A 15,000-nucleotide genomic window follows, 5' to 3' on the forward strand; every position below is an offset into this window, starting at 1 on the left:
ACCGGTCGCTGCTCTTTGTGGCCTTGAGCAAGTCACCTCGCCCTAGCTCAATTTGCGGCGCTGCACTGAGGCTCACGCCTGGGTTATTCCAGTCTGTCCTTGGAATAGACCCTAGAGACAAATTCCCACTACGGGATGAATGAAGGGAATTTATTTTTAAATTGTTATATCGTTATTCGTCTAAAACGGAGGCGAAACGAGATGAAACTCATTTACTCAATGTATGAACGTCTCTGCTCTGCTTTGAAAAAATCACTCTTTTTCATTTTGGCCAGAAAACTTTTTGTTATAAAGACTGATTAAAATGGACCTCAGCTTGTCGAAAAAAGATTTTCTTAGATTTCAGACTTTCAGAAAAAATAAATTAAATCCATATTTTCTGTTTAAGTATTCTGGCCAAATGTTTATAAGACTAGTTTTGTCAGACATCAATCCCTTTGAACGTACTAACCACAATGATCTGAAAAATATGTATGAAATACAACCAAACAAAGTTAGAAGACAAATGCAAGAAAAATGATTGAGTTTGAGCTTTTCATATAGCGCAATATCCACTAAACGTGCTCAAAGCGCTTTACAAGGGGTCTCTGACCAACGGCAACATGAAGAACGAGACATGCTGCCTGTTAGGCAATATGTAGGCCTCTTACATTTTTTTCCCGACAAAGGTAACGCTATTAACGGCTAGGTACTCGTTTTACACTGAGAGAATGTGAGTAAAGAGCCTTTTCTAAGGACTCAACTATGTGATGAGCGAGTCTCGAACACAGGACCTTCCGATCCAAAAGCGAGCGTGATACCAAAAGACCACATAACGGCACACACCTCCCTGCCTCCCTCACCAAACAACAAAAAAATACAACTAAAAACATTTCACGATTTTCCTCGACTGAGTATTACAGCAATGAGGTGATCCGATAGTTGGGACAATTATGTTTATAATATTATTCTTTGCAAGAGTAAACCTATTTGCGGCTCTTAATTATTCAAAGATACAACACGAAAGGGCAAAGTGAAGACATAAGAACATGCTCCATTTTTATTTTGAAAATTTGAAAAAAGATAATGATGAAATGTTGAACAAAGCAGAAAAAAAAACAACACAAGAAATAAAAATCATCGAAAAAAAAGAGAAAATAATCAGCCTACCTCGATTGGGGATCTTGCCCCAATCCGTCGGATTACTGAGATTCGATCTGAGGCAGGCTGATTCTTTGGGACAAAACTTTCTTGTATTTTTACTTCGGTCTTGACTAACGTCATTCTTTTGGGCCCTTAACCTACACCAGCTACGCCTGCTCCAGATAATATAATTTGTCACTTTAGTACTTACCACAGTAGCTTCCAATTTCATGTTTTTGAGGTTTGGATCGAAGAGCAACTTGTTAGGTTGGATGTTGATGGGGGATTGCTGACGTCCGTGTTCACAAAGACGCCACTCGGGGTTGGCTCGACCCCAGTAACTGGGACCTGCCATTGCGGATAACATGAATAGTAAAATTTATTAATTATATGCACACACACACACACACACACAAACACACTCATATATATATATATATATATATATATATATATATATATATATATATATATATATATATAGGCACCAAGTTTGACCTACGCCGCAAAGATCTGTGTGCCTTGAGCATGTCACCTCGCCTTAACTCACTTTGCGGTGTGCACATTGGCTGACGCCCGGATTATTCATGTCTTCTATTTGAATATACCGTAAGTACAAATTTCTCCTTAGGGAGGAATAATGGTAATCTAATTTTAAGATTGAATTGATTATTCACCCTCCCTCATTAAACCCACGTGTATAATGAGTGTTCAGATGTGTAGAATTATTGTTCTTGCCAACTCTGAGTTTTATGTTTGACTATACTAGAGAAGAAAAGGAAGATGCCAAAAAAAAAAAAAACAAACTGGTTCCAATCTCATTGGAAAAAAAACTTATTTCCTGATGACTGGATACATATCTTGTGTAATTGGTGCTCTGGTTTCAGAGCGACGCATCTTATTTTCTAATCTAAATATAGGCTGGTCTTTGATAATGATCATCCGTCCTCTCTATTTTACGTCATGTAATCGTAGGAATCCGCTTAAACATATTGCTACTAAAATATTTATGATTCAATTTGTAACCTATTCAATATTATTCCTCCGAATGATGGTCACATACACACTTTCAAGAAATTTGGAACCGGAAGAGTAGAAGGTGTGACGTCATGATTGAATTGTCGACCCTAATAGTCGTGGATGATTACAATGGTTATTGATTTGTGGTTATTATTAATAAAGTATCCTAGTGTCATAATACCATTTTGTGACTTTGAGTGTTATAGGGTATTTGTACTTACCATTGATTCCTTCATAGGACCACCATTGCTCCCATAGTGAGGCTTGACCTTTATAAAACAGGGAAAAAAAAAAAGAAAATGATAATACTTGGCCATCATCTCTCAATCTATCTCTATATATCTCTATGTTTCTCTATTTCTCTCTCACTCTCTCTCTCTCACACACACACTCTCTCTCTCTATCTCTCTCTCTCTCTCTCTCTCTCTCTCTCTCTTTCATCCTCCCTCTCTCTGTCTGTCGTTCTCTTTCTCATTCTCTCTCTTTTTCTTTCTTTCTTTCTTTATCTTTCTCTCTTTATCTCTGTCTCTCTCTGTCTCTCTCTCTCTCTCTCTCTCTCTCTCTCTCTCTCTCCCTTTCTCTCAAACACACAATTTCTTTTTTTCCTACAAAAAAGTAAATTCCAGATGAATGTGTTTGTGTGTGTGTGTGTTTATGTGTGTAAAAACATATGTACACCCATAATAAACACATATAATATATAAATAATTGGGAAAACGTAAATCACCGTTATTGATCTGGAACAAATTAGTATAATTTTCAGCGACGTTACCACGAGTAGTCTGTTGTAAGGTCTCATCATGAGGTGTCTATGTCCTTTGTCAGTGAGGAAATTATGGTTAGACATAATGGCTTCTCTTTACAATGGATATTATGATATTCGTATTGTTAACAATATTAATAAGTTTTAATAATCTAATCATAATCATCTTACAATCTCTTAACCATATAAACTTAAAGCATGAGTAGAAGTGGTAGTAATATTAGCATTTGTATTATTATTATTATGATGATGATGATGATGATTATTATTATTATTATATTATTTATTATTATTATTATTATTATTATTATTATTATTATAGTATAGTAGTAGTAGTAGTAGTAGTAGTAGTAGTAGTAGTAGTAGTAGTAGTAGTAGTTGTTGTTGTTGTAGTAGTAGTAGTAGTAGTAGTAGTAGTTGTTGTTGTTATTGTTGTAGTAGGGGGCAGCGTGGCTCAGCGTTACGGTCTTTGCTTCGTATCTGAAAGGTACTGAGTTCGATTACCCGCAGCTGCTGCGCTGTGTGGCCTTGAGCAAGTCACCTCGCCCTAGTTCAATTTGCGGCGCTGCACTGCGGCTGATGCCTGGGTTATTCCAGTTTTCCCTTGGAATAGACCCTAGAGACAAATTTCCCCTATGGGATGGATAAAGGGAATTTTATTTTTATTTTATTCATTTTATTTTGTTTTATTTTATTTTATTTTTATTTTTATTTAGTAGTAGTGGTAGTAGTAGTAGTAGTAGTAGTAGTAGTAGTAGTAGTAGTAGTAGTAGTAGTAGTAGTAGTAGTAGTAGTAGTAGTAGTAGTAGTTGTAGTTGTAGTAGTAGAAATAGTAGCAAAAGAAGAAAAAGAAGAAGAGGAGGAGGAGTAGGAGGAGGAGGAGGAGGAGGAGGAGGAAGATGATAAGCATGGGCTGCAATTGGGTTAGTGGAGGGAGAAAGAATGATGGCCAAGAAACGTGATATTACAAGAAATCAGTTTGGCCAACAACCAGTGGACTGTAAAACTAAATGACACAGCTGGAGAGAAGTCGTGTAAATTGCCCCAATTTGTCTTGATCTCAATCGTACCATTGGAAGAATTGTAGAGAATCAAGGAGAAACAAAAAAGTAAGGTAAAACAATGAAAGAAAAAACACTTTTATAGCGCTTATCTACAGTAAAGGAATTGTTTTAAGCGCTTTGCAATTTTTATGAAATAGAACACTTTAAGAAATAGACTTGGAAGATAAAAAAAGCAAGAGAAATAGATAAGAAAAGGAAAGGAAGGTGAAATTGTGATTAAGAGGAGTGATTAAGGTTAAATGAGAAGAGGAGGAAGAAGAAGATCGAGAAGAAGGAGAAAGAAGAAGAGCAGAAATAAAAAAGAGGGGGTTAAATGTGGAAGAGAATCAGGGGAAAAAAGAGTTGGAAAGAGGATTACAAGAAGGGGGAGGAGTATAAGGACAAATAAAGGGGCAAAAGAAGAAATGGAAGAAGAAAGGAGAGATAAAAAAAATAGAAGCTGATGAAGGAGAAGAAATGTGCGACGACAGACAGACATGGATTGCAATTGGGATGGGATCACGATAGGAAAACGTGCTGTAAGAAAAATGAGTTTGGCCAATAATCATTGGACTGTAAAAAGTACTGCTCAAATGAAGTCGTGCAAATTGGTCCAATTTGTCTTCATCACATGATCGTCATGGAAAATGACGTGGATGGAATAAATGTTAAATGTTGAGTTTGCTTAGGAAACAGTGGTGTTTAAGGCAAGAACAAGAGAAGAATGATCAGGGTTGGGGAAGGATTATAAGGAAGGCGTTACTGAGAAAGAGCCGGAGAAAGAGCCACAGGAGGATGTATTTAGTAGCGGCTGAAATAAGAAGGAGAATTAGAAGGGTTATTAGTTGTAGTAGTAGCAGCATCAGCAGTAGCAGCAGCAGCAGCAGCAGTAGTAGTAGTAGTAGTAGTAGTAGTAGTAGTAGTAGTAGTAGTAGTAGTAGTAGTGGTAGTAGTAGTAGTAGTAGTAGTAGTAGTAGTAGTAGTAGTAGTAGTAGTAGTAGTAGTAGTAGTAGTAGTAGTTGTTGTTGTTGTTGTTGTTGTTCTTGTTGGTGTTGTTGTTGTTTTTGTTGTTGTAGTAGTAGAAGTGGTTGTCCAAGTTGTTGCAGTAATACTATTAGTGTAACTAGTAGATAGTAGTATAGATAGTGTAGTAGTAATACAGTAGTTAGTAGTAGTATAGTAGTATAGTAGTAGTAGTAGTAAGTTAGTAGTAGTAGTAGTAGTAGTAGTAGTAGTAGTAGAAGAAGAAGAAGAAGAAGAAGAAGAAGAAGAAGAAGAAGAAGAAGAAGATGATGAAGAAGAAGAAGAAGAATTATCTCGGGGAAATGAAGAGGAAGTTGAGAATATGAATAAGGGAGGGGGTAAAAGAGGAGATCTAGATGCAAGAGGAGGAGGAGGAGGAGGAGGAGGAAGAGGAGGAGGAGGAGGAGGAGGAGGAGGAGGGGGATAAGGAGGGTGAGGATGGTGGTGATGAGGAGGAGCCATAAGAAAATAGGAGTTTGAGAAGGAGGAAGATTAGGAGAAAGAGGAGGCGGTTGAAGAAGAGAGGGAGTATAACAAGAGGAAAGGCTACACAAACACGTAAGATTGATTACACCAGGGTTACAATATTACAATATTTGACAAACATGCATCGGCCAGAATCACATTAATCTCTCAGCGAATAAATTATTTCTACAGATACGATAGCCTCCCCTGCATTATTTTTGGCGTTTTAAGGAGGTGAATACCGACACTCTTGGCATCAGAATTCACTTGGATTGGTTATAGGGCTGCCAGATAAATTTTGTCCCGAAGTGCCAAATAAACTTCCAAATTGCTATGTAATATTTATAGAAAAAGCTAAGCTCTTCACATGCTTGATAAGACAATTGTGCGCTTGTTTACTAATTCAATAATCCAAATTGTAATGAACTGATTGTCGAGATGGAGAAATTCTCGAAGCCACTCATACTATTCTGATTATATAGCTCAAAATTTGCCTTTGTCTAATAGACGCTTTCGTAAAATGAATAAGTGAAGAAAGATGTTTTGCATGTAGATTAAATTTTGGAATCTGGCTAAAATTATTTTGATATGTATAATTCTGTTAGTAACAATGATGAATAATACATTATATCATTGTGGTAACACAATGATCTGGGGCTGACTTTTAAAATAGTATTCTTGTTTCACTATTATAAGTGCAACTATTGTAAATGAAAAAAACACGATTCGTTTCAAAATAATAAATGTCTAATAATTGCCTTTGCTTGTATCTATTTCACATGAATTAGAATATCATGTAATTGAAAAAAATGTACTGAAACATTCTCAAAATATTTTAAAAATCACTTTCCTTTTTTTTATATAACAACTCACAAAAAATTCTCTTATTATGTTGTCAGCTGAAAGTGAGATATCTACAAAATCAGTAAGCAATTATTACTTAACTAAAATGTTTGTAAAATAATGGAACAATTTTAACTGTAAATGTTTCATGAAGGTAACATGACATTTCCTATCATGATATTAGCATATTTTAGTGATGAAAAACATTGCTGACATAATTTGTAAAGAGTAAAATGTTTATTTTTTGTCTTCCGGTGTGTTAGAAAATTTTAAGAAATAAGTGCAGGTAATATCTATATTACTTATAACCAAAATTATTTTTGCACCATACAATTTTCTATAAACTTTAATTTTGAAAAAAAAGCATAATGTAATACAAACTGGCAACCATGAATAAAATTATACCAATAAACAATAAATAGTTTCCCGCTCTTTACCCAAAGCCTCCTCATCTGTCTCCTCATTGTAATAATCTTGTTAAGAAAGGCCACATGAAGATATAACATGATTGAGACATGTTTAAAATCGAAAATAAAACTAAATTTGTCCGTTACGAGATGCTCCTTAATCTTTCTAATATTTGTTTTAATGATTTTATGGCTATAGGGAATGATCTTTGAAAGGTCGTCATGACCCATATTATGTTGTTAAAATATAGGCGTAGCTAAAATTTCATTCTCCGGTGGACGAATATGAAGAGTTTTAATGCCCGCTGCCCATCTTACAACATGTGAGAATTCATTTTATTATCTCATTTTGATATTATCATTGGATGAACCGTGCGTCTATGTTGTCTAGTGGTATGACACTCGCTTTCGGATCGGAAGGTCCTGGGTTCGAGCTTTGCTCGGCGCATATTTGAGTCCTTGAAGAAGGCTCTTTACTCATATGCTCTCACCTTTTTCATGTATAAATGAGTGCGTTGCCTCTGTACGAAAAAAAAATGTAATATCGCCTAACAGGCGACCTGTTCCGTCCTAAATGTTAAATGTTGCTGTTGGTCAGGGACTCCTTGTAAAGCACTTTGAGCACGTTTAGTGGATATTGCGCTATACAAAAGCTCATTTTTATAAAAAAACCATGTGCAACCAATTTAGATTAAAGTTTGTAGTTTTGTTGTCTATTGATATAATACTCGATTTCTGACCCGCTGTCCCTGGTCACAGTCCCGCTAAAGAATTCGTAAGTTTGAGGGGTTGAAAAAGGTTCTCTTTTTACACGGCACTCAGGCGGAAAAAGTGTTTTATCTTCTCACAGCGTTGTCTTTATCGAACTAAAATGCAAAAGCGCCTTACAGGCATCATGTATCGTACTACATTAAGTGTTGATATGGGATTGGAAACCCTTGTAAAATGCTTTGAGCACAGTTAAGGGATATTACACTGTATAAAACCCCACTCAGTTTTAAAGCAAAGATGATTGGGATAATGAATTCTGGGTTGCAATCAGACATTCGTTTTTCTCAACCTGTTTCACCCAGATAAAATAAATACCGGATTGAGACATCTGGTCACAAATGCTAAGAGTTATCTAAAAATCAGGGCATTTGTCAAATTGAATATGATTTTATGATTTTTTATCATTTATTATAAGATGTTCATCAATGATCTTTTGATTTGTTTACGAGTTTTATTGACATTGAGAATGACATCATTTGACGTGTTCATAAAGGGTCAAGATGTCCCTCCACGTCGATAAATGAAATAAATCCTTTGTGATTATTTGCTTTAATATTGTGTTTGTAGATGTCAACGTTTACCATAAGTATCCGAGCCTCAACATAAGAATCATTATCCATATTCTGTTTAGAAACTATTTGTCAAAAAATTAACTCTCTCAGTCCAAGAGATTTTTTCTACTTTTCAAAATTTGAAATAAAATGAATTAAAATGAGCATGTGCATAGCTATTTTTATTTTAACTATCGTTAACATGTAAAAATGAAAATTATTAAATTTGATACTAGGCCTATAATTTTTCTCCGAAAAATGTATTAAATAGAAATGGGGTAAAAGCAACTCGGGTAAACAACGGAAATACTCGTTGTTATGGTTGAGTGAGTTAAACTTTTGGGCCTCTTTTCCTGACCAAAGATTATAATACTTGATCTTTGTCTTTTTGATTGGAGAAGACTGAGCACTATCAATTTGTCCTTGTTTCAAGATGAAGAATGTTGGTGTTAGTATCGCTTTACTTTTTTACCATTAGTGTCCAGTCGATCGTTTGGCTTGGGATCATTTAATGCGCTTTCAGAACGTTTACTGGAAACTGTGTTAGGCTGACGGGCCATAGAACTACACGCTACACGCTACACGCTACACACTACAAGCAACATGCTACACGCTACACGTTTCATACCCTGGGCTATATATATTCACACTATCATGCTACACACTTCATTTTTTGCCAGAGACAGAGGGATTTTGATTTATTTTCTCCGAAGATGAATTCTTCCGATGAAGAAGATGTTCTGATTTTGCTTTTGTTACGAAGGAGAAGAAAACAAAGAGAGACAAAGCATATGGTGCGGAGAACATTTCCTTCTCAGAGAATCACGAGGAGAGTTACAGCGTAATTCCGTCATCTTCTTCAGAATCTTGATGAACAACTCTTCCCAGATCCCAGAGAAGGGCCCTTGCCCTTACCATTTCAATCATTTTTTCCTTGTAGTCGCCAATATGTGGGTAGGGGGCAGATTGAGATCTGTCAATAGGAGGAGTAAGGCGTCTCCTTCCCTCCACTAGCCTGCGGGAGGTCCTTGGGCAAGACCGAGTACCCGCAATGCCCCCCGAACAGGGTTACGTGAAGTCGCGCCAGGCAGGCGATGGATGAGGATGGAGAGCAGCTGAAGGAGCTTCAGAACTGGTCTCTTCTTCAATGTGCTAGGCAGAGGATATCCTATGGATACAATGGCTGGGACACACGTCCTGTAAGGACACTGCTCTCTCACAGAAAGCAATGGCAAACTACTGTGAGTAAACCTGCCACGGAAACCCGAATGAAGAAAAGCAAAACAAATAAGGATATGAGACCTGGTAATGAGACCCCCAAGTTAGATTGGTCTCCAAAGCGTATTGGGGAAGAACCTGACGCCGGCGGGAGTACCAGCCTAGTTGATGAAGGCATAACGCCTGACTGTACAGACCTGGGAAAGAACCGGAATACATGGTTAAAGCGGAACTACCTCATAGGAACTTGGAACATAAGAAGTATGGCAGCCGGTAAACTCAACACCATCATCAATGAAGCAGAAGAAAACAAAATAGACATTCTGGGACTGTCGGAACACAGATGGGCTGGAAGTGGACATTTCACAACCAGCTGCGGAGGAAGGATAATTTACTCAGGAAGGGAAAAATCTGGACAAAGCGGTGTGGCAATCTATCTCGCAAAAACAACAGTCAACAGCCTCATTGGATACAAACCAGTGAGTGATCGCATTGTTAGCATTAGACTCCAAGGTCAAGCTAAAAACATCACGTTTATTCAAGTTTACGCACCAACAACTGCTGCAACTGAAGAAGCAATAGAGAATTTCTATGATGCCCTACAAAAGGAAGTGGACAACAAAGATAAACAGGACATATTAATAATCGCTGGTGACTTTAATGCCAAGGTAGGACGAAAAAAGAACAGTGAAGAAGATGGAATCATTGGAATATCTGGACTAGGGGAAAGAAACGAAAGAGGCGAGACACTCATAGATTTTGCACTGGCAAATCAACTTGCAATAAAAAACACCATGTTCCAGAAACATCCAAGAAGACTATTTACGTGGACATCGCCAGATGGAAGAACAAAAAACCAAATTGATTACATCATGATTGAAAAAAGATGGAACACCATAATTCAAGACGTCACGACCAAACCAAAAGCAGACTGTGACACAGACCACGAACTTTTGATATCAAAACTGAAACTGAAGCTTAAAATGAAGAAAAAAGTTACAAGACCTATTAGATACGAAGTTGACAGTATCAATGAAGAATTTGCGATTGAAGTAAAGAATCGTTTCCAACTGCTACTTCAAGATATCGAGGAAAAGGAACCGGATGAGATCGCAAATGAGACAAGGAAAATATACTTGGAATCCGCTGAAAAACACCTTCCTAAAAAACGGGGCAAAAAACAACCATGGATGAGTGAAAATACACTAAACAAAATCAAAGAGAGGAAAGACGCAAAGACGACTCATGGCACTCATAGCAATGTATACAAAGAGATAGCTAAGGAAGTGAAAAAGCTGTGCAGAACGGATAAGAAAGAATATCTCATGAGAAAATGCAGAAAAATAGAAGACCTTCAGAGAGAAAACAAGACCAGGGAAATGTATGATGAAATAAAAACCATCACAAAAAGTTTTCAATCACGAATAGGGGTGATAAAAGATGAGCAAGGTAAACCCCTCACAGAAGCAGAAGACATAGCAAATAGGTGGAAAAGATATTGTGAAGATATGTACACAGAAGACCAAATAAACGAAATCCAACCTTTGCAAAACAACATGCAAAATGAAAACGAAGAATCTAGCTTACCACCTCTAAAATCTGAAATAGAATGGGCAATTAAATCACTTAAAGATGGGAAAAGTCCAGGTTGTGACAACATTCAAGCTGAGATGATAAAAGCAAGCGAAGATGAAGGAGTTGAAGTATATCTAAGACTTTGTACGAAAATTTGGGAGAAAGAAATTTGGCCCTCAGATTGGAGGAGAGCAATTTTTATACCATTGCCTAAGAAAGGAGACTTACAACTATGCTCCAACTACCGAACAATATCACTCATCAGTCATGCAAGTAAAATCCTTCTAAAAATTATCATGAACAGGATTGAACGTAAACTGGAAGAAGAAGTCAGTAACACCCAGGCAGGTTTTAGAAAAAACAGAGGGACAAGAGACCACATATTCAATTTGCGTCAAATTATTCAGAAGCATCGAGAAGTAAATTCTGGCCTCCACACTTGTTTTATAGACTATTCGAAAGCTTTTGATTGTGTTAATCATGAGAAACTATGGGAAACTCTCCTGGAGATGAACTTTGATCCTAGAATTAGAAACCTGATAAGATCCCTATATGAGAACCAACAATCAGCGGTACAACTAGAAAGCGGAACAACAGAATGGTTCAAAGTTACAAAAGGAGTAAGACAGGGATGTATTCTATCACCCCATTTGTTCAGCATTTACACTGAAGGTATAATGCGAGATGTGGAAAACGATGTCAGGAGAAGTAATTACAACGAACCTAAAATGCAAGGTCTACCCATAAAAGATCTGAGGTACGCAGACGACACTGCACTATTGTCCACAACACCGGGGGGACTAGAGAATCTAATAACATCTGTAAAGGAACATAGCGAGACCAAAGGCCTTAAGCTGAATATAAAGAAGACCAAAATCATGAATACTGACAAATGCAAAACAGATGCCATCATAAAAATCAATGGAGAAGAAATAGAAAGAGTAAAGAATTTTGAATATCTTGGAGCCAGGATTGAGTACAACTGGAAATCGGCCCCAGAGATCAGGAGGAGACTAGCAATGGCAAGATCAAAGCTAGAAAAGATGAATAATATCTGGAAAGGGCAGTGCATTCAAACAAAAATCAAAATCCTCAAAAGTGTTGTTTTCCCAACTGCAACATATGGATGCGAAGCATGGACTATCAGCAAAGCAGAGAGCACAAAGATCACAGCTTTTGAAATGGCATGCTACAGAAAAATACTCAGAATATCATGGACTGAAAAACAAACAAACAAAGAAGTCCTGAGAAGGATCGGAATAAAATCACCAATTCTTCTTCAAACTGTAAAGAAATTGAAACTAAACTATTTTGGCCACACGACTCGCCACGAATCATTAGAAAAGCACATTCTGCAGACAAGGGTAGACGGCAAGAGAGGAAGAGGTAGACCAACAAAAAGCTGGGAACAAGATATATGTGAATGGCTGGGAATGACAGCAACTCAAGCAAGTAGACTGGCGGAAAACCGTAATCTGTTTCGCAAGAAAGTTCGGGAAGCAACGTCCTACGCAGGATCAGCTGACTAGATGAGTCGCCAATATTCGCCGGATCTAGAACTACACGTCTAGCAAAAAAGTGAGCATGTCCATTTCTTTCTACAAGCGTGTAGCATGTAGCGAGTCTCGTGTAGTGTGTAGTGAGTTGTATGGCCTCGCATAAGAAAGACAACGAGGTTTCACTTTTCTATACACGTTTAAAACGTGTAGCATCCTTCGTGTAGCATGTAGCGTGTAGTTCTATGGCCCGTCAGTCTTATAGAAGGGCTAATTTTATAAATAAGACAGAGATTTAAATCCGGTGTCAAATCTCAAAAAAAAAAGGATAAGGGATAATAAGACAATTGATATACAATATTGCTGAGGTGGGACATTAACGTTTACACCTGCAGCAAGAGAAAGGCGGAAGAACTGGAGGAACGTGGAAGCAAAATGGGGTTTGCATCCTGCTTCCTGCCGCCATGCAGCCAACAGGATACCCTGGAGAGAATATGTTCAGGATCCAATTCTCCAAGAGGAAAGATGGGAATATGTATAATGGAATAAGACATTGGTGATACGGACTACAAAAACAGAAATATTTGGGCACACAATTTGATGTCTTCAATTAGAAAATTACAATCAAGTAAGAGGTAAACTGTACAATTTTTAAGATATATTATTTAGTCTTTGCCTATAGTAGGAACGAAGATGACATCACTCCGCTTTCTGTTGTTGTTTTTACACAGCTATTTGGATGATTTGTTCTCACTTAATATGTGACCCATCGTCTCAAAGTGGTAGTATGTCGGGATGAACTCGTAATGGAAAATTTGCCACGGGTATTAAAATTGGGGTTAATTTCTATTCTTTATGATAAAGAATTGATATTTCTTACATCGTAGAAGACCCAAAGTTCCTATCTCTTATCATTTTAATTTAAAATTCACTTTTCAAGTTCTGATTCATTGCGACATAAAACCTTTTCGATTCGAAGGGTCACTTATTACATCAATCAGACGATAAATGTTCAAAGTTACACATAATTTTGTGTGTTGGTACCATTATCAGGCTGGCGGATGGTGTGAGTATTTTACATAAACACACAGCATCAATTATCTAGGTCCTTTGCCTAAAAATATATCGTGAGAGATTCTATTTCTAAGATTCATCTCTCTTTTCCTGTTATGAAATATATAAGCTTTTGTCTAGTTTCTCTCAAACATCAAAGGGAAGCGGTAGCGTGCAATTTACCACTCTTAAACCCTTGTCCAGAAAATTCATTTAAAGAATGAAATTAGTTGTTCAAGTACGCTCGCTTCACGTTCATTTAATATTATATGTATGTATATATATATATATATATATATATATATATATATATATATATATATATATACATATATACATACATATATATATATATATATATATATATATATATATATATATATATATATAATATAGATATCGTATATAATTGTTCCATCGTCATCATTATCATCGTCATCATCGCCTACACCGTAAACAAAACCCAGTCTTATTATACAGTTTTGGACCTGTAGCCTATTGGATTTTCGGACCGAGGGATGAGACCGACCTTGTTGGGTATTATTTCCCTTTGGTTTATCATAATTTAATTGACGTAAAATGTTACGTTGACCAAATCAATACAGGCTCAGTTCTGTGCGGAATATCGAAAATTATTTCAATACTTTTTCGATAAATTTCTGCTTACCTTTACCTTCGATTTAAATTGTTTAAGCCAACTACAGGATTACGTCACGTTTTTAGGTTGACCTATTTTTTCCTATTAGAGACTACACAAGGGGTGTTATAATATTTTATTAAAACCTTGCCGCATACTCTCATAATTATATGGCATTGACCGAAATCTGATTCACTGAAAATAATTTTAGCGCTCAAAGAATTGAAAGAGAAATATTATAGATAGCGGGTAGAACTTATATTATTTAGAATTATATGACGGTTCTACACACACACACTCACACACACACACAAACACACACACACACTCTCTCTCTCTATCTATCTCTATCTCTCAGCCTCTCTCTCTCTCTCTCTCTCTCTCTCTCTCTCTCTCTCTCTCTCTCAAGTCATCCCTTCCCATAACTTATAACTACAGCAAATAGCCCTTCCCTTCATTTCACGGGCCAGACAGCAAGGAATTGCATTCCCTCAGTAGATGAAATTCAATTTTCGACTACATTGTAACAGCGGCACTACATCTATGACCAAGAAATCATAATATAAGATCGTATTTATTATGTTCTCACATCTTTTTTTTCTTCACTGGGCCATTCAATAAGTTCTGACAAGCTCTTTCTGGGAGAGGACGCTGTTAGATACGAGTAGCGCAATTATGGCCCCTTATATATATATATATATATATATATATATATATATATATATATATATATATATATATAATGTATTATGTTATAACGAAAATATATCGAGCACTCTTATGAACTAAAAGTATATAAAATATATTTAGAATAATATGACTGTTCTACATTCTCTCTCTCACACACTAGTATGTATAAAAGTATATGCATACATATATATATATATATATATATATATATATATATATATATATATATATATATTCTTTATGATGAGAGCAAACACTTGAAACAATATTGTAGAAGATCCTAATTATACTTGAAATGTTTATATATATATATATATATATAT

The 15,000-nt window shown here is 36.4% G+C and overlaps 1 protein-coding gene across 1 annotated transcript in view; it reads right to left on the reverse strand.

Annotated features, from left to right (window-relative positions):
- Positions 1-15,000, reverse strand: part of LOC144972042 (carbonic anhydrase-related protein 10-like) — a 78,904-nt gene that overhangs the window by 40,364 nt on the left and 23,540 nt on the right. The window contains exons 3-4 of the mRNA XM_078913128.1: positions 2,364-2,411; positions 1,334-1,470 (exon numbers count right to left, since the gene is read on the reverse strand). Of these exons, the coding sequence (XP_078769254.1) occupies positions 1,334-1,470; positions 2,364-2,411 (185 nt within the window). The remainder of the gene's footprint in view (positions 1-1,333; positions 1,471-2,363; positions 2,412-15,000) is intronic.

Source organism: Berghia stephanieae, chromosome 4 (assembly GCF_034508935.2).
Source record: "Berghia stephanieae isolate SIO BIC M18660-M18661 chromosome 4, UCSD_Bste_1.3, whole genome shotgun sequence".
Taxonomy (NCBI): Eukaryota; Metazoa; Mollusca; class Gastropoda; order Nudibranchia; family Aeolidiidae; genus Berghia; species Berghia stephanieae.